General features: G+C 38.5%; 1 protein-coding gene across 1 annotated transcript in view; it reads left to right on the forward strand.

Moving 5' to 3' along the window:
• The window catches only part of LOC128656840 (vomeronasal type-2 receptor 26-like), an 80446-nt gene that overhangs the window by 62071 nt on the left and 322 nt on the right, over window positions 1–18053 (forward strand). Inside the window, exon 6 of the mRNA XM_053711006.1 lies at window positions 17501–17657. Within this exon, the coding sequence (XP_053566981.1) occupies window positions 17501–17657 (157 nt within the window). The remainder of the gene's footprint in view (window positions 1–17500; window positions 17658–18053) is intronic.

Genomic DNA, 18053 nt, shown 5'->3' on the forward strand with positions numbered 1-18053 from the left:
ACCAAGGGGGCTCCCTATCCTGTGGATAACTGCACCCATTAGTAACTTACCTGCCTAGTTTATTCCTATCCTATCCCCTGCTCTGCCCATTTTCTCCCTTTTGTCTTCCCCCTTCACCTCCATATCTGCTGGGTACCTCACCATTATCCCTGACACCCACATCACTTGTGCATTTAGCCTAGCATGTTCACATGCTTTTATTTTGATCACTATCTTATAACGTCACCTCACTCAGGTATTTCCCCCCCCCTTTTTTCTCCTTCTCCCCTACCTGGCCCCCTTTTCCTTCCCTTTTTGCACTTTTTACATACCTCTTTATCCTTTTTTCACAGTGTACACACAAATATTAATTTGCTTTCTCATATTGGTTTAATACAAACCCTTATCACTCGTACTTTGATCAAGTCTATTTATCCCCTGACACTTTTTTACCCTTATTATTATTATTCTCCTTTTTGGACTCCTTATCCACCTTTGTATGAGTTACTCAACTCGGATTGGACAATAAAGCCCAATTTTATACGACTTTGCAGATATATGTTTATTTTTACAGTAGCATTTTTAATTACAGATGTTTATATGTTATTCTATTTTTTCACACTTCCTCTGTGTAATCACTGGGTATCAAATACTAGTACCCCATTTTCCAGTATCACTAATAACGGCTCATTCACAGATGTGACCAGTATCATTACACAGGCTTAATGCCTAAGTATATGCATTAACAGCAACATATATTGATTATTCAGCCTATTTGTGGTGAGCCCGCTTTTTTATATTAGCCTCTGATATTTGTCCTAGGCCTTATCTGCTATTATCTGGCCACTCTAGAATATATTTAAAGGTTACTCCATTGTTGCACATTTTCTATCTGTAACTATTGGGAACACAATACTAGTACTTCAATTACCAGTACCATAAGTAACAGCCCAACCACAGACATGAGCAGTGGTATTACACAGGCTTAATGCCTTAGTATATGCACTAATAGCAACATATTGATTATTACATTTATCTCTGGAGAGCCTATTTGTTTATCAATTATTGGTATTTATCCTAGGCCTTATCAAAAATTATCTGGACACCCTGTGACCACCCTTACTGTCCCAGCCCACCATCGGACGTTTCCAATCTACTTTATTCCATTTAGGTCCCTAGCTGATCATCACTCTAGGGTTGTTTACCTCATTGTTAAATGAAAGAGATGGGATAGTAAAATAGAATATTTCTTATATTGTACCCCTTATCTATTATATGTATATATCAACAATAAACAATAGAAATATAGACTCCAGCACTTGCTGTAGAAATGAGTCAAAATAGTGATACACTATAATGAATGTAAGGAGGGGGGGGGTGCTCACTGTCCAATGAACATAGAGGAAAAATAGTAAAGAAAAAGCGGACAGAAGTGGAGCACTCACCAAAAATCAGCATAGATGGCTACACAGTGTAGGTAAATGTAATTAAAACTTAACATTTATTAAATAATCATAAAAATAAAAACTACTGCTGTAGTAGTGTATAAGACTTTAAAAAACACACAAATGGAAAAAGGGCTGTCTAATCCACAAAATGCACGATTAGGACAATAATTATACTATTATACTATCTAGTGCAATACTGGACCGCTATAGGTCTGTCCAAGTCAAATAACCATCATAAAGTAATGTCTATAATAGTGTCAGCAACATGTATAGACTAGTGGATAGCACAGCTGTAATGGCGCCTGATGCACATTTCGCCTGACTAGGCTTTCTCAAAGGCTAACCGGACTGTTTGTAGCCTCATAGCCTATATATCAGCAATGGCCAATCATAATATCGAAAATTCCTCACACCCTTGCGTGAGCCAATCAGCATGGTCCTCCTATCATTGGATAGTCAGGTGTCACATGATCGGGGAGAAGGATGACAGTGATGAGGTGGGAGTGGTTTTACTCCGTCAATAGAGTATGCAGAAAGGGGGGGAGGGTTTCTCTTAATGTAGGACGGCAAAATTTCTAGACATGGTAATGATCAGAATGGACATATATATCCAAAAACGAACCAATCGTTCACATGTCATCATAGTGATTACCAAATGTTCTGCTGATAATTGTACAAAGGCATTAAATATCAAACTATCTGTTGTTATTGATATTATTAGAAAACCTATATTAAAATATATTGACCGTAATACTCAATGAGTTTGAATAAACCCAGATGTCAACATGGTTGCAATATTCTTTGCAGGTGGTTCTCACTACCTCATCAATAATATAATGTATAGGGACATTAATACTTGTGTATAATCCTATTTGCTACGTTAAGATGAGAGACCGTGCGTTACTAGTCAGACACATAATTGAGCCAATGTTGTTATCAGAAATTCCACACACCCTTATACAAGCCAATTCGAAGTAACCTCCCATTATTGGATAAAAAGGATGTCATATAGTCAAATATGATGGCCAATCAGCATGGTCCTCCTATCATTGGATAGTCAGGTGTCACATGATCCGGGAGAAGGATGACAATGATGCGATGGGAGTGGTTTTACTCCGTCAATAGAGTATGCAGAAAGGGGGGGAGGTTTTCTCTTAATATAGGACGGCAAAATTGTTAAACATGGCAATGATCAGAACAAACATATGTATCCAAAAACGAACCAATCGTTCACATGTCATCATAGTGATTACCAAATGTTGCGCTGATAATTGTACAAAGGCATTAAATACAGAGCTATCTGTTGTTATTGATATTATTAGAAAACCTATATTAAAATATATTGACCGTAATACTCAATAAGTTTGAGTAAACCCAGATGTCAACATGGTTGCGATATTCTTTGCAAGTGGTTCTTACTGCCTCATCAATAATATAATGTATAGGGGCATTAATACTTCTGTATAATCCTATTTATTACGTGAAGATGAGAGAGACCGGGCGTTACTAGTCAGACACACAATTGAGCAAATGTTGTTATCAGAAATTCCACACACCCTTATACAAGCCAATCCGAAGTGACCTCCCATTATTGGATAAAAAGGATGTCATATAGTCAAATATGATGGTATTTAAAGGGGGGGTAGTTTCACACAGTCCAGTTAATGTATATGATAGTATACTAAAAAGTGGCAATTTACTGGAGTGAAATTATCAAGTATCAGTATACGAGACAAGGCACAGAAATAAAAAAATATATATAAATATATGGATAAGATCGTATATTGGAAATATACAAGGATGGCTAGTAAGCCACACAAAGTACCGATGGTTGTATATTATCCATAATAAAGCAAGCCAAACTGTCAGTCAATAAAAGTGGCAAATAGTAAATATTAGCTGTATCATTAGATATTTTGGCAAATGGCAATTATTCCATAGTAATCTTTTAGCGGCCAGTATCAGAAATCTTCAATATGGGTCTCTTATTGGCAACTGCTATAACAAAATTGGTGGGCAGATCTATACAACAGGTTGAGCTCAAAAACGTAAAAAACTTAAATAATAACCGTAAAAAGAGCTGTGTGTGTGTTTTCAACGTTATAGTGGTCAAATATTTCAAATAATATGTCTAAAATTATTTTAAACAAAACCCGAGATTGTTATCATATCTTATTAACCAGAAAAAAATTATCATTCTCAATGAGGTGCAGACTAATGATATGAGAAAAACAAGTAAAATTAAAATAAAGTTTGTTTATTAACTATCAAATAAAAACAAGTAATAGTACCTGATAGCATGTGAATGTAATTTAAACCTAATCTAGTTGGCACAGAAAAGATGGTAAATGGTGAATTATAATTTCATATAGTATAATTCAATCATAAAGACCAGTATAGATGCCATATTGTACCAATTTTGCCAATCGAGACAGAGACTGTGTTGATAAAAGGTTACAAACACAGATTTATTATAGATAAAGTAAAGGAGATACCGTTACAGTACAGTGTTTGACATTTCACTAGCATACTAAAGATTGCAAAAGTGTTGGATATAGCATAAATTATAGAAATTAACCATATCCTTCTTGTTCATTCAAACCATTTGGTGCTAAGGTGTTTAGCCAGAAGATCCATCTACATTCCGCCTGTAATAGCATAGTTTCTACATTGCCCCCTCTAATGCCGGGTTTAATGACCTGTAAAACAGATACCTTCAAATCTGGCTTAATTTCATGTATCTTCAGATAATGTCTTGCCACTGGGGTAAGATTCCTATTCTTTTCTTTGTCATTAACACAGTTCTTAATGTTATTGACATGTTCACCTAGTCTCGTGCGTAGTTCCCGTGTTGTAATTCCTATGTACCTTTTTCCACAAACGCCAGGGGCGTATTATGGCCTAGGCCAACAAGGCACGGGCCTAGGGCGGCAGATTTGAGGGGGCGGCACTTTTTGGGGCCGGGCACTCAAGAATTGGCCCTTTTGGTGTCTGACTGCGGATGCTGCTTAGAGCAGATCAAAAACTGGCCACACTAATGCATGAGAGGCAGCGGCTGCTACGGAAGTGGGACTGGGAAGGGAACCTCTCAGTCAGTGTATTTTCACAGTAAGTTAGTCAGTCCGACTCCTATTGTAATATGATCTAACTCTAAGACGTCACCTACTATTTGTTTTAATGAATTGTGTTGTGAGTTATTTGAAATATCGCCACTTAAGGAAGTAAAGCTCCTGCTCCAGCAACAACTGACACTGACTGAGGCTTGCGAGGAGGGAGGAAATAGAATCTGTGACAAGTGCGGTGCACGCTGCAACTGCTTATTCCTCCTGTCCTGACAATTTAAACGGCACAACACTGGAAGGACAATCAAGGAAGTAAAGATTGCTATAACACTGCTCCATGTCCTTTCAAGCTCCAGCAACAACTGACACTGACTGATGGGCTTGCGAGGAGGGAGGAAATAGAATCTGACACTCCAGTGCGGTGCACGCTGCAACGGCTTATTCCTGACAATTTAAACAGCACAAGGAAGGACATTGGACAATCATCATTGTCACTGTGCCGTTTAAATTGTCAGGAATAAGCCGTTGCAGCGTGCACCGCACTGGAGTGTCAGATTCTATTTCCTCCCTCCTCGCAAGCCCATCAGTCAGTGTCAGTTGTTGCTGGAGCTTGAAAGGACATGGAGCAGTGTTATAGCAATCTTTACTTCCTTGATTGTCCTTCCAGTGTTGTGCCGTTTAAATTGTCAGGACAGGAGGAATAAGCAGTTGCAGCGTGCACCGCACTTGTCACAGATTCTATTTCCTCCCTCCTCGCAAGCCTCAGTCAGTGTCAGTTGTTGCTGGAGCAGGAGCTTGAAAGGACGTGGAGCGGTGTTATGTTATTGTCAGTGTAATGCCTTGGAGCCAGCAGTCCCGCTTCCTAATCTGTAGCATAGCAGCCGTTTCCTTCCCTCCCCCTTCCTGGCCCCCCAAGTGCCGTGCTCACTCAGCTGACATTCACTGACTGTCTGACAGCATCTGCACACAGCCACGCAGATCAAGACAGTAGCAGGGAACAGCACGCTTCTGAAGACAGGGCATAGATCAGGTCACAGGGGAATATTGCAGTGAAATAGTGAATATGTGGTAAGAGGGGGATCAGGGATGTTATTGTTATAGCAAGGCTTGTTGGTTGTTGTAAATAATGTGTGCTACAGTCTGCTGCTGCAGAGCAGGTCATAAATACCCCCACGGCTCCTGCTCACAGCAGAAAACAGGCTTTTTTTTAACCTCTTTGCTCCCAGAGGTGATGGGCTATGCTGGAAATAGTAGTTATGCTGTTTCTGTGACTGTGCATTGTGCGTATATATATATATATATATATATATATATATACACACACACACACACTAACTATATATATATATATATATACATATATATATACACACACACTATATATATATATATATATATATATATATATACACACACATACATGCAAGTCCTGGGGTGTAAAAATATTATGGCTGAAAAAAAGCCTAAAACCTAGGGAGGTAGGGGGGTGGGGGGGGGGCAGCAGAATTTTGAGGGCCTAGGGCAGCACAAAACCTAAATACGCCCCTGACAAACGCACAAAAGGCAATAGACAACATTTTTTGTTCTACAATTAGCGAATCCCAGCATTCTTTTAGTATTGCCAGTTAGTCTCACAAATTCCCTTTCATTTTGTATAAATTTGCAAAAACTGCAAGCGCCACAAGTATATGTGCCACATACATTCCTGGTACTGGTATTTTTTCTTAAAAAGTGACTTTTAACAAGTTTGTTCCCAAGAGTTGGAGCTCTTTTCCAACTAGTATTTATTTTGTCTCCGATCACCGGTAATAGGTCTTTGTCAGATTTGAGTATGTCACAGTGTTTATTTAGTATTTGACTTATAACTTGATGTTCACCATTAAATCTAGTTACAAATCTCACTTCATTATAAGGAACCTCAGATTTCTTTTTAGGCACTAACAGATCATCTCTTTTGGTTCTGCGTGCTCTCTGATATGCTCTCCTAATCACCCCATGGGTTTATCCCCTCTTCTTTAGGCGAGGTGTCAGTTCTTTAGCTCTTTTGTTAAAAGTAAAAAAATCTGTACAGTTTCATCTCAGTCTTAGAAATTCACCAGTAGGGATAGCTCGTTTAGTTTGTGTTGTATGACAGCTATCATAGTGTAAGGTGGAATTAGTTGCTGTACTTTTTCTATAAAGATCTGTTTTTAATACATTATCAACATCTTTATATATGGTAACATCTAGAAATTCAACTGTTTCTTTACTTAGATGGTATGTAAGTTTCAAGTTCATCACATTAGTATTCAAGATAGTTATGAATTCCTTAAACAAATCTTCACTGCCTGTCCAAATAATGAACAGGTCATCTATATACCTGCACCATAGGCTAATATGTGTAGTATATTTAATCATATTTTCATGAAATACATACTCTCTTTCCCACCAACCCAAATATATATTGGCGTAGGTGGGTGCACATGATGACCCCATGGCTGTGCCTTGGATTTGCAGATAGAATTTTTGTCATTGAATATAAAATAGTTGTGTTTTAACACAAAATTAAGTAGGTTTAGGATGAAGTCATTCCTCTCTAATTTATCATTAGATTGCATACTGAGAAAGTACTTCACAGCCTCACATCCAAAGTTATGTTTAATTGATGTGTAAAGGGATTCAACATCACATGTAATGAGAAAAGCTTCTTCTTCTACAGATACTTTATTAATTTTGCTCAAAATGTCCATTGTGTCCCTCGTAAAAGATGGTAGAGACCAAACTATATCACGCAGATACAGATCTAAAAATCTGCTGGCTGGTTCGCAAAGGCTATTGATGCTGGACACAATAGGTCTACCAGGCGGTTTCCTTTTATTTTTATGTATTTTAGGCAAGAGATACAAAGTGGCCACCCTTGGTGATTTGACCTGTAGGAAGCGGAACTCTTTTTGGCTGATTAGATTATTCAGTTTAGCATTGTTAATCAATATGTTATACTCATTTAAGAACTGTGTAGTTGGGTTGGAAAATAGTGGTTTGTAACATTTTCTGTCATTAAGTTGCCTCCTAGCCTCTAGGATATAATCTTCTTTATCCCAAATCACTATATTTCCTCCCTTGTCAGAAGGTTTGACCAAAATGTCTTCCCAAGAGTTAATTTCTTGTAATGCTTGTAATTCATCCTTACTAATATTAGATGTGCTTGTTTCTTTTATTTTCAAGAAATCTGCCATTACCATTCTGAGAAAGACCTCAATTTGGGGGGCTTGTTCAGGGGGGGCATATATTGAGATTTAATTTTGATCTTTTTATCCAAAAAGTTATCAACTTCAGAGGAATTACCATCTTCATTTTCATTCCACAATTCAATGAGTGTATCTAATGTTTTTAACTCATCCGTCAAACTGTCATCGTGATTAGTGTACATTTTCTTAAGAGCTAGTTTCCTACAGAATAGGTGTAAGTCTTTGATTAATTCAAATTTATCAAGATTGGGGGTAGGGGAGAACGAAAGTCCTTTTGATAGGATTTGCTCATGTGTGTCAGTCAGGGTCCTACTAGAGAGGTTAATTATCTGTAACTGGTCGGTATTTTCTGCTATCATTTTGGTCCCTTGCCCCAGTCTTCCCTTCTCCTGTAACCACTGTCTGTTCTGTAACCCCATCTGGATAGATCCCTCAAGTTCCTGGTTCCCCCCCTGACCTCTTCCCCTTCTGGTTTGTCTTTTGTATCTCTGCTGAGATGGTCTGTACTCCTTCCTAAAAAACTACTTGGTCTGGTTTGGGTAGCTGTGTTTTCGGAGTCACTATCCTCAACTGCAGATGACTCACAATCTGATTGATTGGTATTCTTAGATGGTGGTAAACTATTTATCGGTCTTCGTCTTGATTGTTTTTCATCCCATGTGAATATTTTACCCTTCTCAAAATCTTTTCAATCACGCCTCATTTTTGAGCACTTAGTATGGATAATTTCTTTTTCCCTACTGTCAAGCTCATCCCGCATTTCCTTATATGCTTTCTTAAAATTGTCTAAGTTCTCAAATTTTTGTTATTTGGCATTATAGTCATTTATTTCTTTATCTAATTCTGACATTACCTCTGTCTCATAGTCTGACAGGATAGCCACGAGAATTTCAGAACAATTTATAAGAGCCTGTTCCCATCTATCTTTGTAAGAATCGATGTGGAATAAGAAAGTGGGGAATAGACGGACCCCTAGGCCCCTGGGTATTATGTGTCTTGCCAGGTATTTGTCATATGAGCTTTTATTCAAATGTAAATCTGAGGTTCATATCATTTAAATTAAGATATGTGCAAAATTCCTCTGCTTGTTTTTGAGTTCCTGTCCATATGAAGATCAAATCGTCTATATATCTCTTGTATGTAGATACATAGGCACGGAAAGGGTTACTATCTCCAAAGATGTGGAAAAACTCCCAGAATCCTAGGAAAAGATTTGCATACGAGGGGGCAAATTTCGCCCCCATCGCTGTTCCACATCTTTGGAGATAGTACACCCCCTCAAACACAAAATAGTTGTGTGTAAGGAGGAACCCCACTACCTTAACAATGAAACAATTAAAATCTTCAGTGTAATCGGCGAAGTTCTCTAGAAAAAAGCATAATGCATTGAGACCTTTATCGTGTGGTATGCACGAGTAGAGTGAGACAGCATCCACAGTCAACCATATTGAATGTGATGTCCAGACGACATCTTCCATTAATTGTAACACATGTTTTGTGTCCCGCAAATATGAGGGTAAAGAAGTTACAATCGGCTGTAGGATGCTGTCCACCCACTCAGATAGATTGCACAAAAGGGAATCAACCCCACTCACAATTGGGCGACCCTTCACTTCAGAGAGGGACTTGTGGACCTTGGGAAAATTATGAAAAGCGGGGATTTTAGGAAAATCAGGAACCAGGTATGCAAAAGTAGTTGAATCGATAAAACCTGATTCCACTCCCTCATCCAAAAGATCCACAAGATCCCTCCTGAAAACAGAAGTTGGATCACATTTAAGGATAGAGTATTCATCCTCATTATTAAGTTGTCTTAATGCCTCAGCAACATAGGCTTCACGGTCAAGTACAACAGTCATGCCGCCTTTATCGGCTTTTCTTATGGTAATTCTGGAGTTATCTTTTAACTCTTTAACTGCTGTTCTTTCCCTGAAACTTAGGTTGTTCTTAGGACGTTTATTGGTCTGTTTTAAGGCAATAAGATCATGCTCCACCCTATTGTAGAAGGTTTCTACAATATTGCCCCTTACCTGTATGGGGTAAAAGGTGGATTTACTCCTCATAGAAGGGCCTCTACTTTGAGTACCTTGTATATTATGATTAGACTCTGACTGTAATTGTTGGAGAGAGACCACATCACAGGTTTGTGAAAAAGAGAGAGACTCAGTGTTAGCTGAAGCCCCCTGCTGTTCAATGTTAGCAACCTCTGTAGTATTTGCAAAAAATTTCTTTAAAGTGATATTTCTAATGAATTTATTTAAATCCAATAAGGTTTTAAAAACATCAACATCATTAGTGGGTGCAAAATTGAGACCCAGACTAAGTACTTTTAATTGATCCGTAGTGAGAGATATAGCTGAGAGATTTATCACATTATTATATGTGTCATTTATTTGTACTTTGAAATTGGTTTGGCTTGTCTCAACTGGTATCTCTGCTGTCCCTGTGAATTGTTGTAGGCTTGTGTTTTGGGGTTGGTTCCCCCCCCCCCCCCCTTTGTGTGTGATCTGGTCCTGGGAAAAAACCTGTTCCATAAGAACTATATTCCCTGATTGTGCAGCAGTATAGTGTAAACCAGGCGGGGGTACAGATGCTGGGTACATAGAATAATTAGTGAAAAAGGGGTAGTGTACAAGCGCTAAGGTAATCCCCAAGCTGTATCCAAACAGAGATCCTAACCAACCTCCAAAAAATATGCACAAGTAGTAAGAAGTGAATACAGCGCCAACAAGAGGCCAAGGGATAAATATACTCACAGAGAGATAAAAGAAGATTATTTAATGAACCATGTTAAAAAGCATCAGTAATAAAAGACTATATATAAAAAAATGTAAAAAGCACATATAAATAAAATTACAAATACAGGAATATCTTACAGAAGCGGCTCAAAGGGCCAAAGCTGATAATTACAATAAAAACAGAGGTAATAACAGGTGATCAGTGTGAGTGGTACACCAGAATAAGGCCTCGCTTCCATTGAGTCGTAATTCAGTTTGCGTGCACTCGCAAACCGTTAAATATGCTGTCGAAAGCAATAGCGTTTAACGACTGTTTCCAATGGCGCGTTATACCTCAATATCGGCTGCCGGACTTCGGCTGCCGAAAAGATTTTCGCGTCCCATAGAAAGTAATAGAAGCCGTTAATCGATAAATTATACCAGGTTTCCATTGAAAGCGCTAACCGTTAATACACTGTCGGAGGCTGTCGATACATTGAGAAATATTACCCCCAGCTCAACTAGGTGTAAAGGAGGAAAAAATAGCTTTTTGAGGCCTGTTTCTCATTGAAATAGCAAATCACAAAAATATTATGAGTGTTTCAATGTACAAATAACATTATATATGCTACATTTATTGGTCCTATGTATAGGAATATTTGCACCCATGTTGTCATAGAAATTTCAATATGTATGTGCATATAAAAATATATGCAAGCACCACAATTATGGAACGACCTCCCGCACACTTTCAAACCTTCCCCATGCCTAATATCCTTTAAGAGATCCCTCTCTACATATCTCAAAACAGAATGCACCTGTCATTGTTGATTATATATTTCCTACCGGTTCTATGTTAAATTTTTGTGCATATATGGTGTATTATTATTTTTTTTTATTTTATTGTACCCATTGTATCAATGCAATGTTTTGTGGACCCAGGACATACTTGAAAACCATAGAAATCTCAATGTATCTTTCCTGGTAAAATATTTTAAAAATAAATAAAATATCTACCTATTCAAAATGAAACCTTTGCCCAGGGATGCTATATATAATCTCAATACATATAGAAAAATAATTCAAAGGAAATAAGTTGTTTATCATGAAGATGAGTTTTATTATTACAGATTTACCCTCATTCAAATGTAATTTTCAATGTGAAAATCATATTTATTCAATACAAAACGATGACACATTAAAGTTATAATGTGTCATAGTACTAATATTTATAAAATATATGTAATGTCATGTCTGCTAAAGCAGATAATACATTTGCAATATTTAGACTATTAACCAAAATACATAAGTGCTTAATATTACATACTTCAAGAGATATGAAGTATTGTCTTTAACATGGAGTTATTGAAACATTTTAAAAGTGCATTGTGCATTGGTCCCAGGGAGAGTCTGTGTCTGTTCATATGATGTCAATTAAAATGTATTAATCACCTCTATATCATGGCAATCACATATATGTTGTATATACATCAGTGCATAAATATCCTAAAGATACATTTATCTAATTATTCTAAATATTGAATAATAATCTTGACAAAAAGGAGTGCATTAGTCATGATAGGTATTAGTCATGATAGGTATATATTTCAGATATTACATTCCACATAGGACTATAAGAATGAATGCAAGGTATTTGGCCATATCAACAGGAAGGAGTATTTACTTTTCAACTCTTCTATAACTGTATAACCCTTATTAGCTTCATCTGAAGGAGCAAACAACATATGCTTGTGGAATATAAATCATAACATTTACACATGTCACGTTGACTTATGTTAGATAACATATACTGTATAAATTTCAGACACGTATCCCCAAGTATTCTTAAACGGCATAATATGATATCCTCAATAAAAGGACACATAAATTTATCAACAATGTACACCTGCATATTAATTGACATCATGTGAAATAAAAATGAATAAAGCTGTTAATTTTTAGCAGATAAACAGCTATTAGAATAATATTAAGATATATGTTCAAATTTGGATTAGAAAAATGGATGCATATTTATGAGATGAAAATCGCACTTAAAAAAGTGCTTTAGTGCAAAAATTAGATATGATATATCTTGGGTTGAAAAAAAAGAATATTAATTAATTCTTGCGGCGGGATTTTGCCTTTGGAGGAGAGGTACTTAGGGGGGCAGTGTGGCGTCTTGTGCGACGCCCACCAGCTGAATGTGAGGCTAATAACCGCGATTCAGGGTCCTGCAGGGAGATGACAGAGGATGCAAGGGAGGATGGAGTTTGGGGCCTATCCGCGAGCCTCTCCACTGCCTCTGCCAGGCGGACGAGTGAGGCATTATGGATGTCCATTTGGCTCTGTATCCTTCTCAAATCCTGCTGCTGTTGGAGCCTGGACAGCCTAAGCTCTCTATGTATGAGCCTCAGTAGATCATCCTGCTGGGACTGTGCCGGACCCTGTTGTACATTTGGTGTCTCAGGAACTAATAATTGGCTGGTTCCAGGGCTGTCTCTCCGTATTGGTGACTGTGAGGTTGTCTGTGATGGCACTGTTGGCAATACATTGGTGGGTGCAGTGGGTGGTGGTGTGGATTCCTGTTGTGCCATAGGAGTGGGAGGCATATAGTACAGATGATGCAGATCTGTATGCTGCTGTGGTGGGTGCATCATCTGCTGCTGAGGATAATGATGTCGTGGGGGGTGCATCATCTGCTGCTGAGGAGGATGTTGTGGGGGGTGCATCATCTGCTGCTGAGGAGGATGTTGTGGGGGGTGCATCATCTGCTGCTGAGGAGGATGTTGTGGGGGGTGCATCATCTGCTGCGGTGGGTGCAGCTGTGGGGGCTGTGCCATTTGTTGCTGCGAAGTATGCATGAACTGCCATTGTTGAGGAGGATGAGTCTGCTGGGGTTCAGAACCCAAAACATGAAATGTTGTCTCCGAAGTAGATGGAGAAGGGCATGATACATCCTCCACCTCATATGCCCTAGGCTGCTGCATATCATCTTCTAAGAGGCTGATATAGGAGGTAGTGTCACCATAGATATCCTCATCCTCCTCAGTGAATGTAGGAACATCCTGCTGTGGTGTTGGTGCAGCTTCATACTCCTCCTGTTCGGAACCTACAAATAAATATACGGTATGTTTACATTATCTATCTAATAGAATATATTACTTTGTAGCATAACAATACAGACTATTATATTCCATATTTATGTGTATATATGTACACACACACACATACACACACACACACACACATACACACACACACACACACACACACATACACACATACATACATACATACACATACACACACACACACATACATACATATAGTGTGTTTGGGATAAAATCAAAGCATATATGACCATAACTGAGGAATCTTTATAGACTGTGTCTTAAAGGAACATTGTTAAAGGGACACTGTACCCAAATATTTTCTTTTGTTCAGATAGAGCATGCAATTTTATTCAACTTTCGGATTTACTCCTATTTTCAAATGTTCTTTATTCTCTTGGTATCTTTATTTGAAATGCAAGAATGTAAGTTTAGATGGTGGCCCATTTTTGGTGAACAACCTAGGTTGTCCTTGCTGATTGGTGGATAAATGCATCCACCAATCAAAAACTGCTGTCCAGAGTTCTGAACCTAGAAAAAAAGCTTACATGTCTTATTTTTCATGTAAAGATAGCAAGAGAATGAAGAGAAATTCATAATAGGAGTAAATTAGAAAGTTGCTTAAAATTGCATGCTGTATCTGAATCACAAAATAAATATTTTGGGTACAGTGTCCCTTTAAGGACAATGACACATGATTTATATGAAATGCTTAATATTCTTGGATATTATATTATCAATATTCTTGCTTGTCAGAGCAGATATACAATACAGAGTGCTTGCTGAACATATTAAATACAACTATGTAAATTTAGATTCATAGCTAAACACAGATGGGTATTTATGATATACAACATATATACATCACATATATGGTTATATTTAATATTGAATATTCACCTTCATACACCTCTTCAGGTGGCACAGAGGTGTCCATTGTCCCCTTACATCCGTAAACAGATTCATCCGAGATGACATTGGACAGCATCTCCTCCCATGACCTTAGGTGTATCCTCTTGCTAGGACCACCACCTGTCCCACGTGCATATTTGGCCTGCTGTGCCAGCTTAGCTTTGGTTTCCCTCCTGCAGTCATGATAGCGGTGTTTAATGCTGGCAGTAGAACGATTACGTCCTAAGCAGCTGACTGCCACTCGAATCTCCTCCCACAGCTTATTCCGGACAGCCGGCCTCAGGTTAGGGTTCTCCAGCTGAGCTGCCCTCTCCAAGTATGCCTCAACAAGAGCCTCCTTTTCCTCCTCAGAGTACCTCTCCTCTCTTAGCCTGCCCTTCACACCTGAAGGGCCAGCAGACACAGACTCTCCCTCCTGTGACTGGGGACCAGCCCTCTCTACCTCCTCTGTCCCTGCAGGCTGTGACAGGCTACCACCAGCCCCACCCCCAGTTGCCACAGTCTGCCCCACTTTCCCTTTTCTTTTTGTGCCTAGCTGAGGCTGACTCCTCCTCACTCCTCCCACCTCCATTCCTCTTCCACCCTCTCTCCTTCCCTCCTCTGCCAGGGTTTGAGGAAGGACAAATCCTCCACCCAAACCTCGGCCCCTATTCCTGCCCATACTACTCCCTACTTCCCCCCTCCCCCTCCCTCTATCCACCCTCACCACTGCCCTCCCCCTAGCCACCCCCTTCCCAACTCCACTAGGCCTATCCATCCCTTTCTCCTTCCTCCCTAACTCTAACCTAACACTAAAGTCCCTAGCTTACCTAACTACACTAATTCACCTAACTAAACCCTAAATTAAATAGCCCCAAAACTAACTACCTAACCTATCTAGACCCTAACTATCTCTATTCTATATCCCTCAAAATAAAAATAAAATGTGGGGGTGAAAATAAACAAAGGGATGTAAATGAAAAAGGAAAAACTAAGGAGGATTAGAACAAAATTATAGAAAAATAATAAGGGATGCAAATTAAGAAAGGGGTGAGCTATATAGTCAAATGAAACAAAAAATATGGGATGTTAAAAAAAAAAAAAAATAGGATGGGCAAAATGTATATATAAAAAAACAAGTTATATAGTGAGGAAGGGAAGGGTAGTCAAAGGGGGGATGGGAAGTGGAATAAGGGGATTAATGAAAGGAGTAATAAAGGAAGATGGGGATATGGGGGTTAATGTAAAAAAAAATGTGAATGTGTTTGTATCAAATAAAAGTGTGTATGTGTGTGTGTGTGTATTTGTGTGTATAAACTAATGTGTGTTAATTAACTAATGTATGGATGTGTGTGTGTGTGTTCCTAATATTATATGAGGCCTACAATAAGAATATATGGAAATCAAATATCAAACTCTCCACTAACTCTCAAACAACTCTCAAAAACCCAAAACTCCTACCAACGCAACTAGCTCCCGTGTCTTTCTCTCTAGAGGCGATCACAGGTAAAGAGCGCAGGCGCAAACCGTTATTCTTATAGACAGAGGTCGGGTTACCATGGCAATGCACTTGTTATGGCGCGCTTTTCGACAAATCCGACATCGGTTGGCAACGCAAACTTACGTACGGCCGAAAAGAGCGACTGCGCGCAACACGCTAATCTTTTCAATGGAAACCTGGTACTAAAATGGAGCCGTAAATTACCTTTAGCTGTCGTCCGCTTCGGTAGCTTACGGCTCCATTTTTAACGACTCAATGGAAGCGAGGCCTAAGAGTGTATACTAATAAAACAGAATTAGCCTAAGTACAACTATAACAAGTGCATCAAGCAAAAAACTAATAAATAATAGTACAAACAATAGTGTTCAAAAATAGTGTTTCAAAAATAGTGTTCCAAAAAATAGAAAAATGCACTGCAGGGGGGTAGCAAAATAATTGTATAGATACGATCAAATAGTGAGTGAGTGCAAATGGATATAAAAATGCTAGCTACTTAATCCATTGAGGTTAAGATATAATTAAATAAAATACACAATATGCAATAACATAAAAAATAAAATACACAATATGCAATAACATAAAAAATAAAATATAATCCAAAAAAGTGTTCAAAAAGTTGATCAACAAATGTTAGTGAAGAACAAAAATAAGTCAATCAAAACTAAAAAATGGAAAAAATGGGTGATGAAAAGCAAGGTGAAAGTGAGGAAATTGATTCCTTCCAATGTTAGTTACTTTAACAGATCCAAATTCCTGAGTGTGGTAGCTGAAGTAGTTGATTGGATCCTAGCACCTGTCAGCTGCTCCTATGGTATCCTAAAAAGTGTCCCTGTAAAAAAAGAAATTCACAACATAGTGTATCCAATATGAGAATGAAGTAAAGATTAAAGTAATGCTTACCAATATGTCAACGCGTTTCTGCCCTCAAAAAAGGGCCTTTCTCAAGACTAGAATATTGGTAATGGCAGCTAGCCTTATATACAGTTTAGAAGTAGCCTATATGGTAGTTTAATTGATTAATTGTTTGGGCGCCAAATCCCTCCACTTCCTGTGTAACATCTAAAAGATTCCCCCATAAAGTGTAGCATCACTTCCTGTGTAACATCTAAAAGATTCCCCTCCACTTCCTGTGTAACATCTAAAAGATTCCCCCATAAAGTGTAGCATCACTTCCTGTGTAACATCTAAAAGATTCCCCTCCACTTCCTGTGTAACATCTAAAAGATTCCCCCATAAAGTGTAGCATCACTTCCTGTGTAACATCTAAAAGATTCCCCTCCACTTCCTGTGTAACATCTAAAAGATTCCCCCATAAAGTGTAGCATCACTTCCTGTGTAACATCTAAAAGATTCCCCTCCACTTCCTGTGTAACATCTAAAAGATTCCCCCATAAAGTGTAGCATCACTTCCTGTGTAACATCTAAAAGAAAGCCATAAGAAAAGCCGATAAAGGCGGCATGACTGTTGTACTTGACCGTGAAGCCTATGTTGCTGAGGCATTAAGACAACTTAATAATGAGGATGAATACTCTATCCTTAAATGTGATCCAACTTCTGTTTTCAGGAGGGATCTTGTGGATCTTTTGGATGAGGGAGTGGAATCAGGTTTTATCGATTTGACTACTTTTGCATACCTGGTTCCTGATTTTCCTAAAATCCCCGCTTTTCATCATTTTCCCAAGGTCCACAAGTCCCTCTCTGAAGTGAAGGGTCGCCCAATTGTGAGTGGGGTTGATTCCCTTTTGTGCAATCTATCTGAGTGGGTGGACAGCTTCCTACAGCCGATTGTAACTTCTTTACCCTCATATTTGCGGGACACAAAACATGTGTTACAATTAATGGAAGATGTTATCTGGACATCACATTCAATATGGTTGACTGTGGATGCTGTCTCACTCTACTCGTGCATACCACACGATAAAGGTCTCAATGCATTATGCTTTTTTCTAGAGAACTTTGCCGATTACACTGAAGATTTTAATTGTTTCATTGTTAAGGTAGTGGGGTTCCTCCTTACACACAACTATTTTGTGTTTGAGGGGGTGTACTATCTCCATAGATGTGGAACAGCGATGGGGGCGAAATTTGCCCCCTCGTATGCAAATCTTTTCCTAGGA

The sequence above is a fragment of the Bombina bombina genome, chromosome 4 (genome assembly GCF_027579735.1).
Source record: "Bombina bombina isolate aBomBom1 chromosome 4, aBomBom1.pri, whole genome shotgun sequence".
Classification (NCBI taxonomy): domain Eukaryota; kingdom Metazoa; phylum Chordata; class Amphibia; order Anura; family Bombinatoridae; genus Bombina; species Bombina bombina.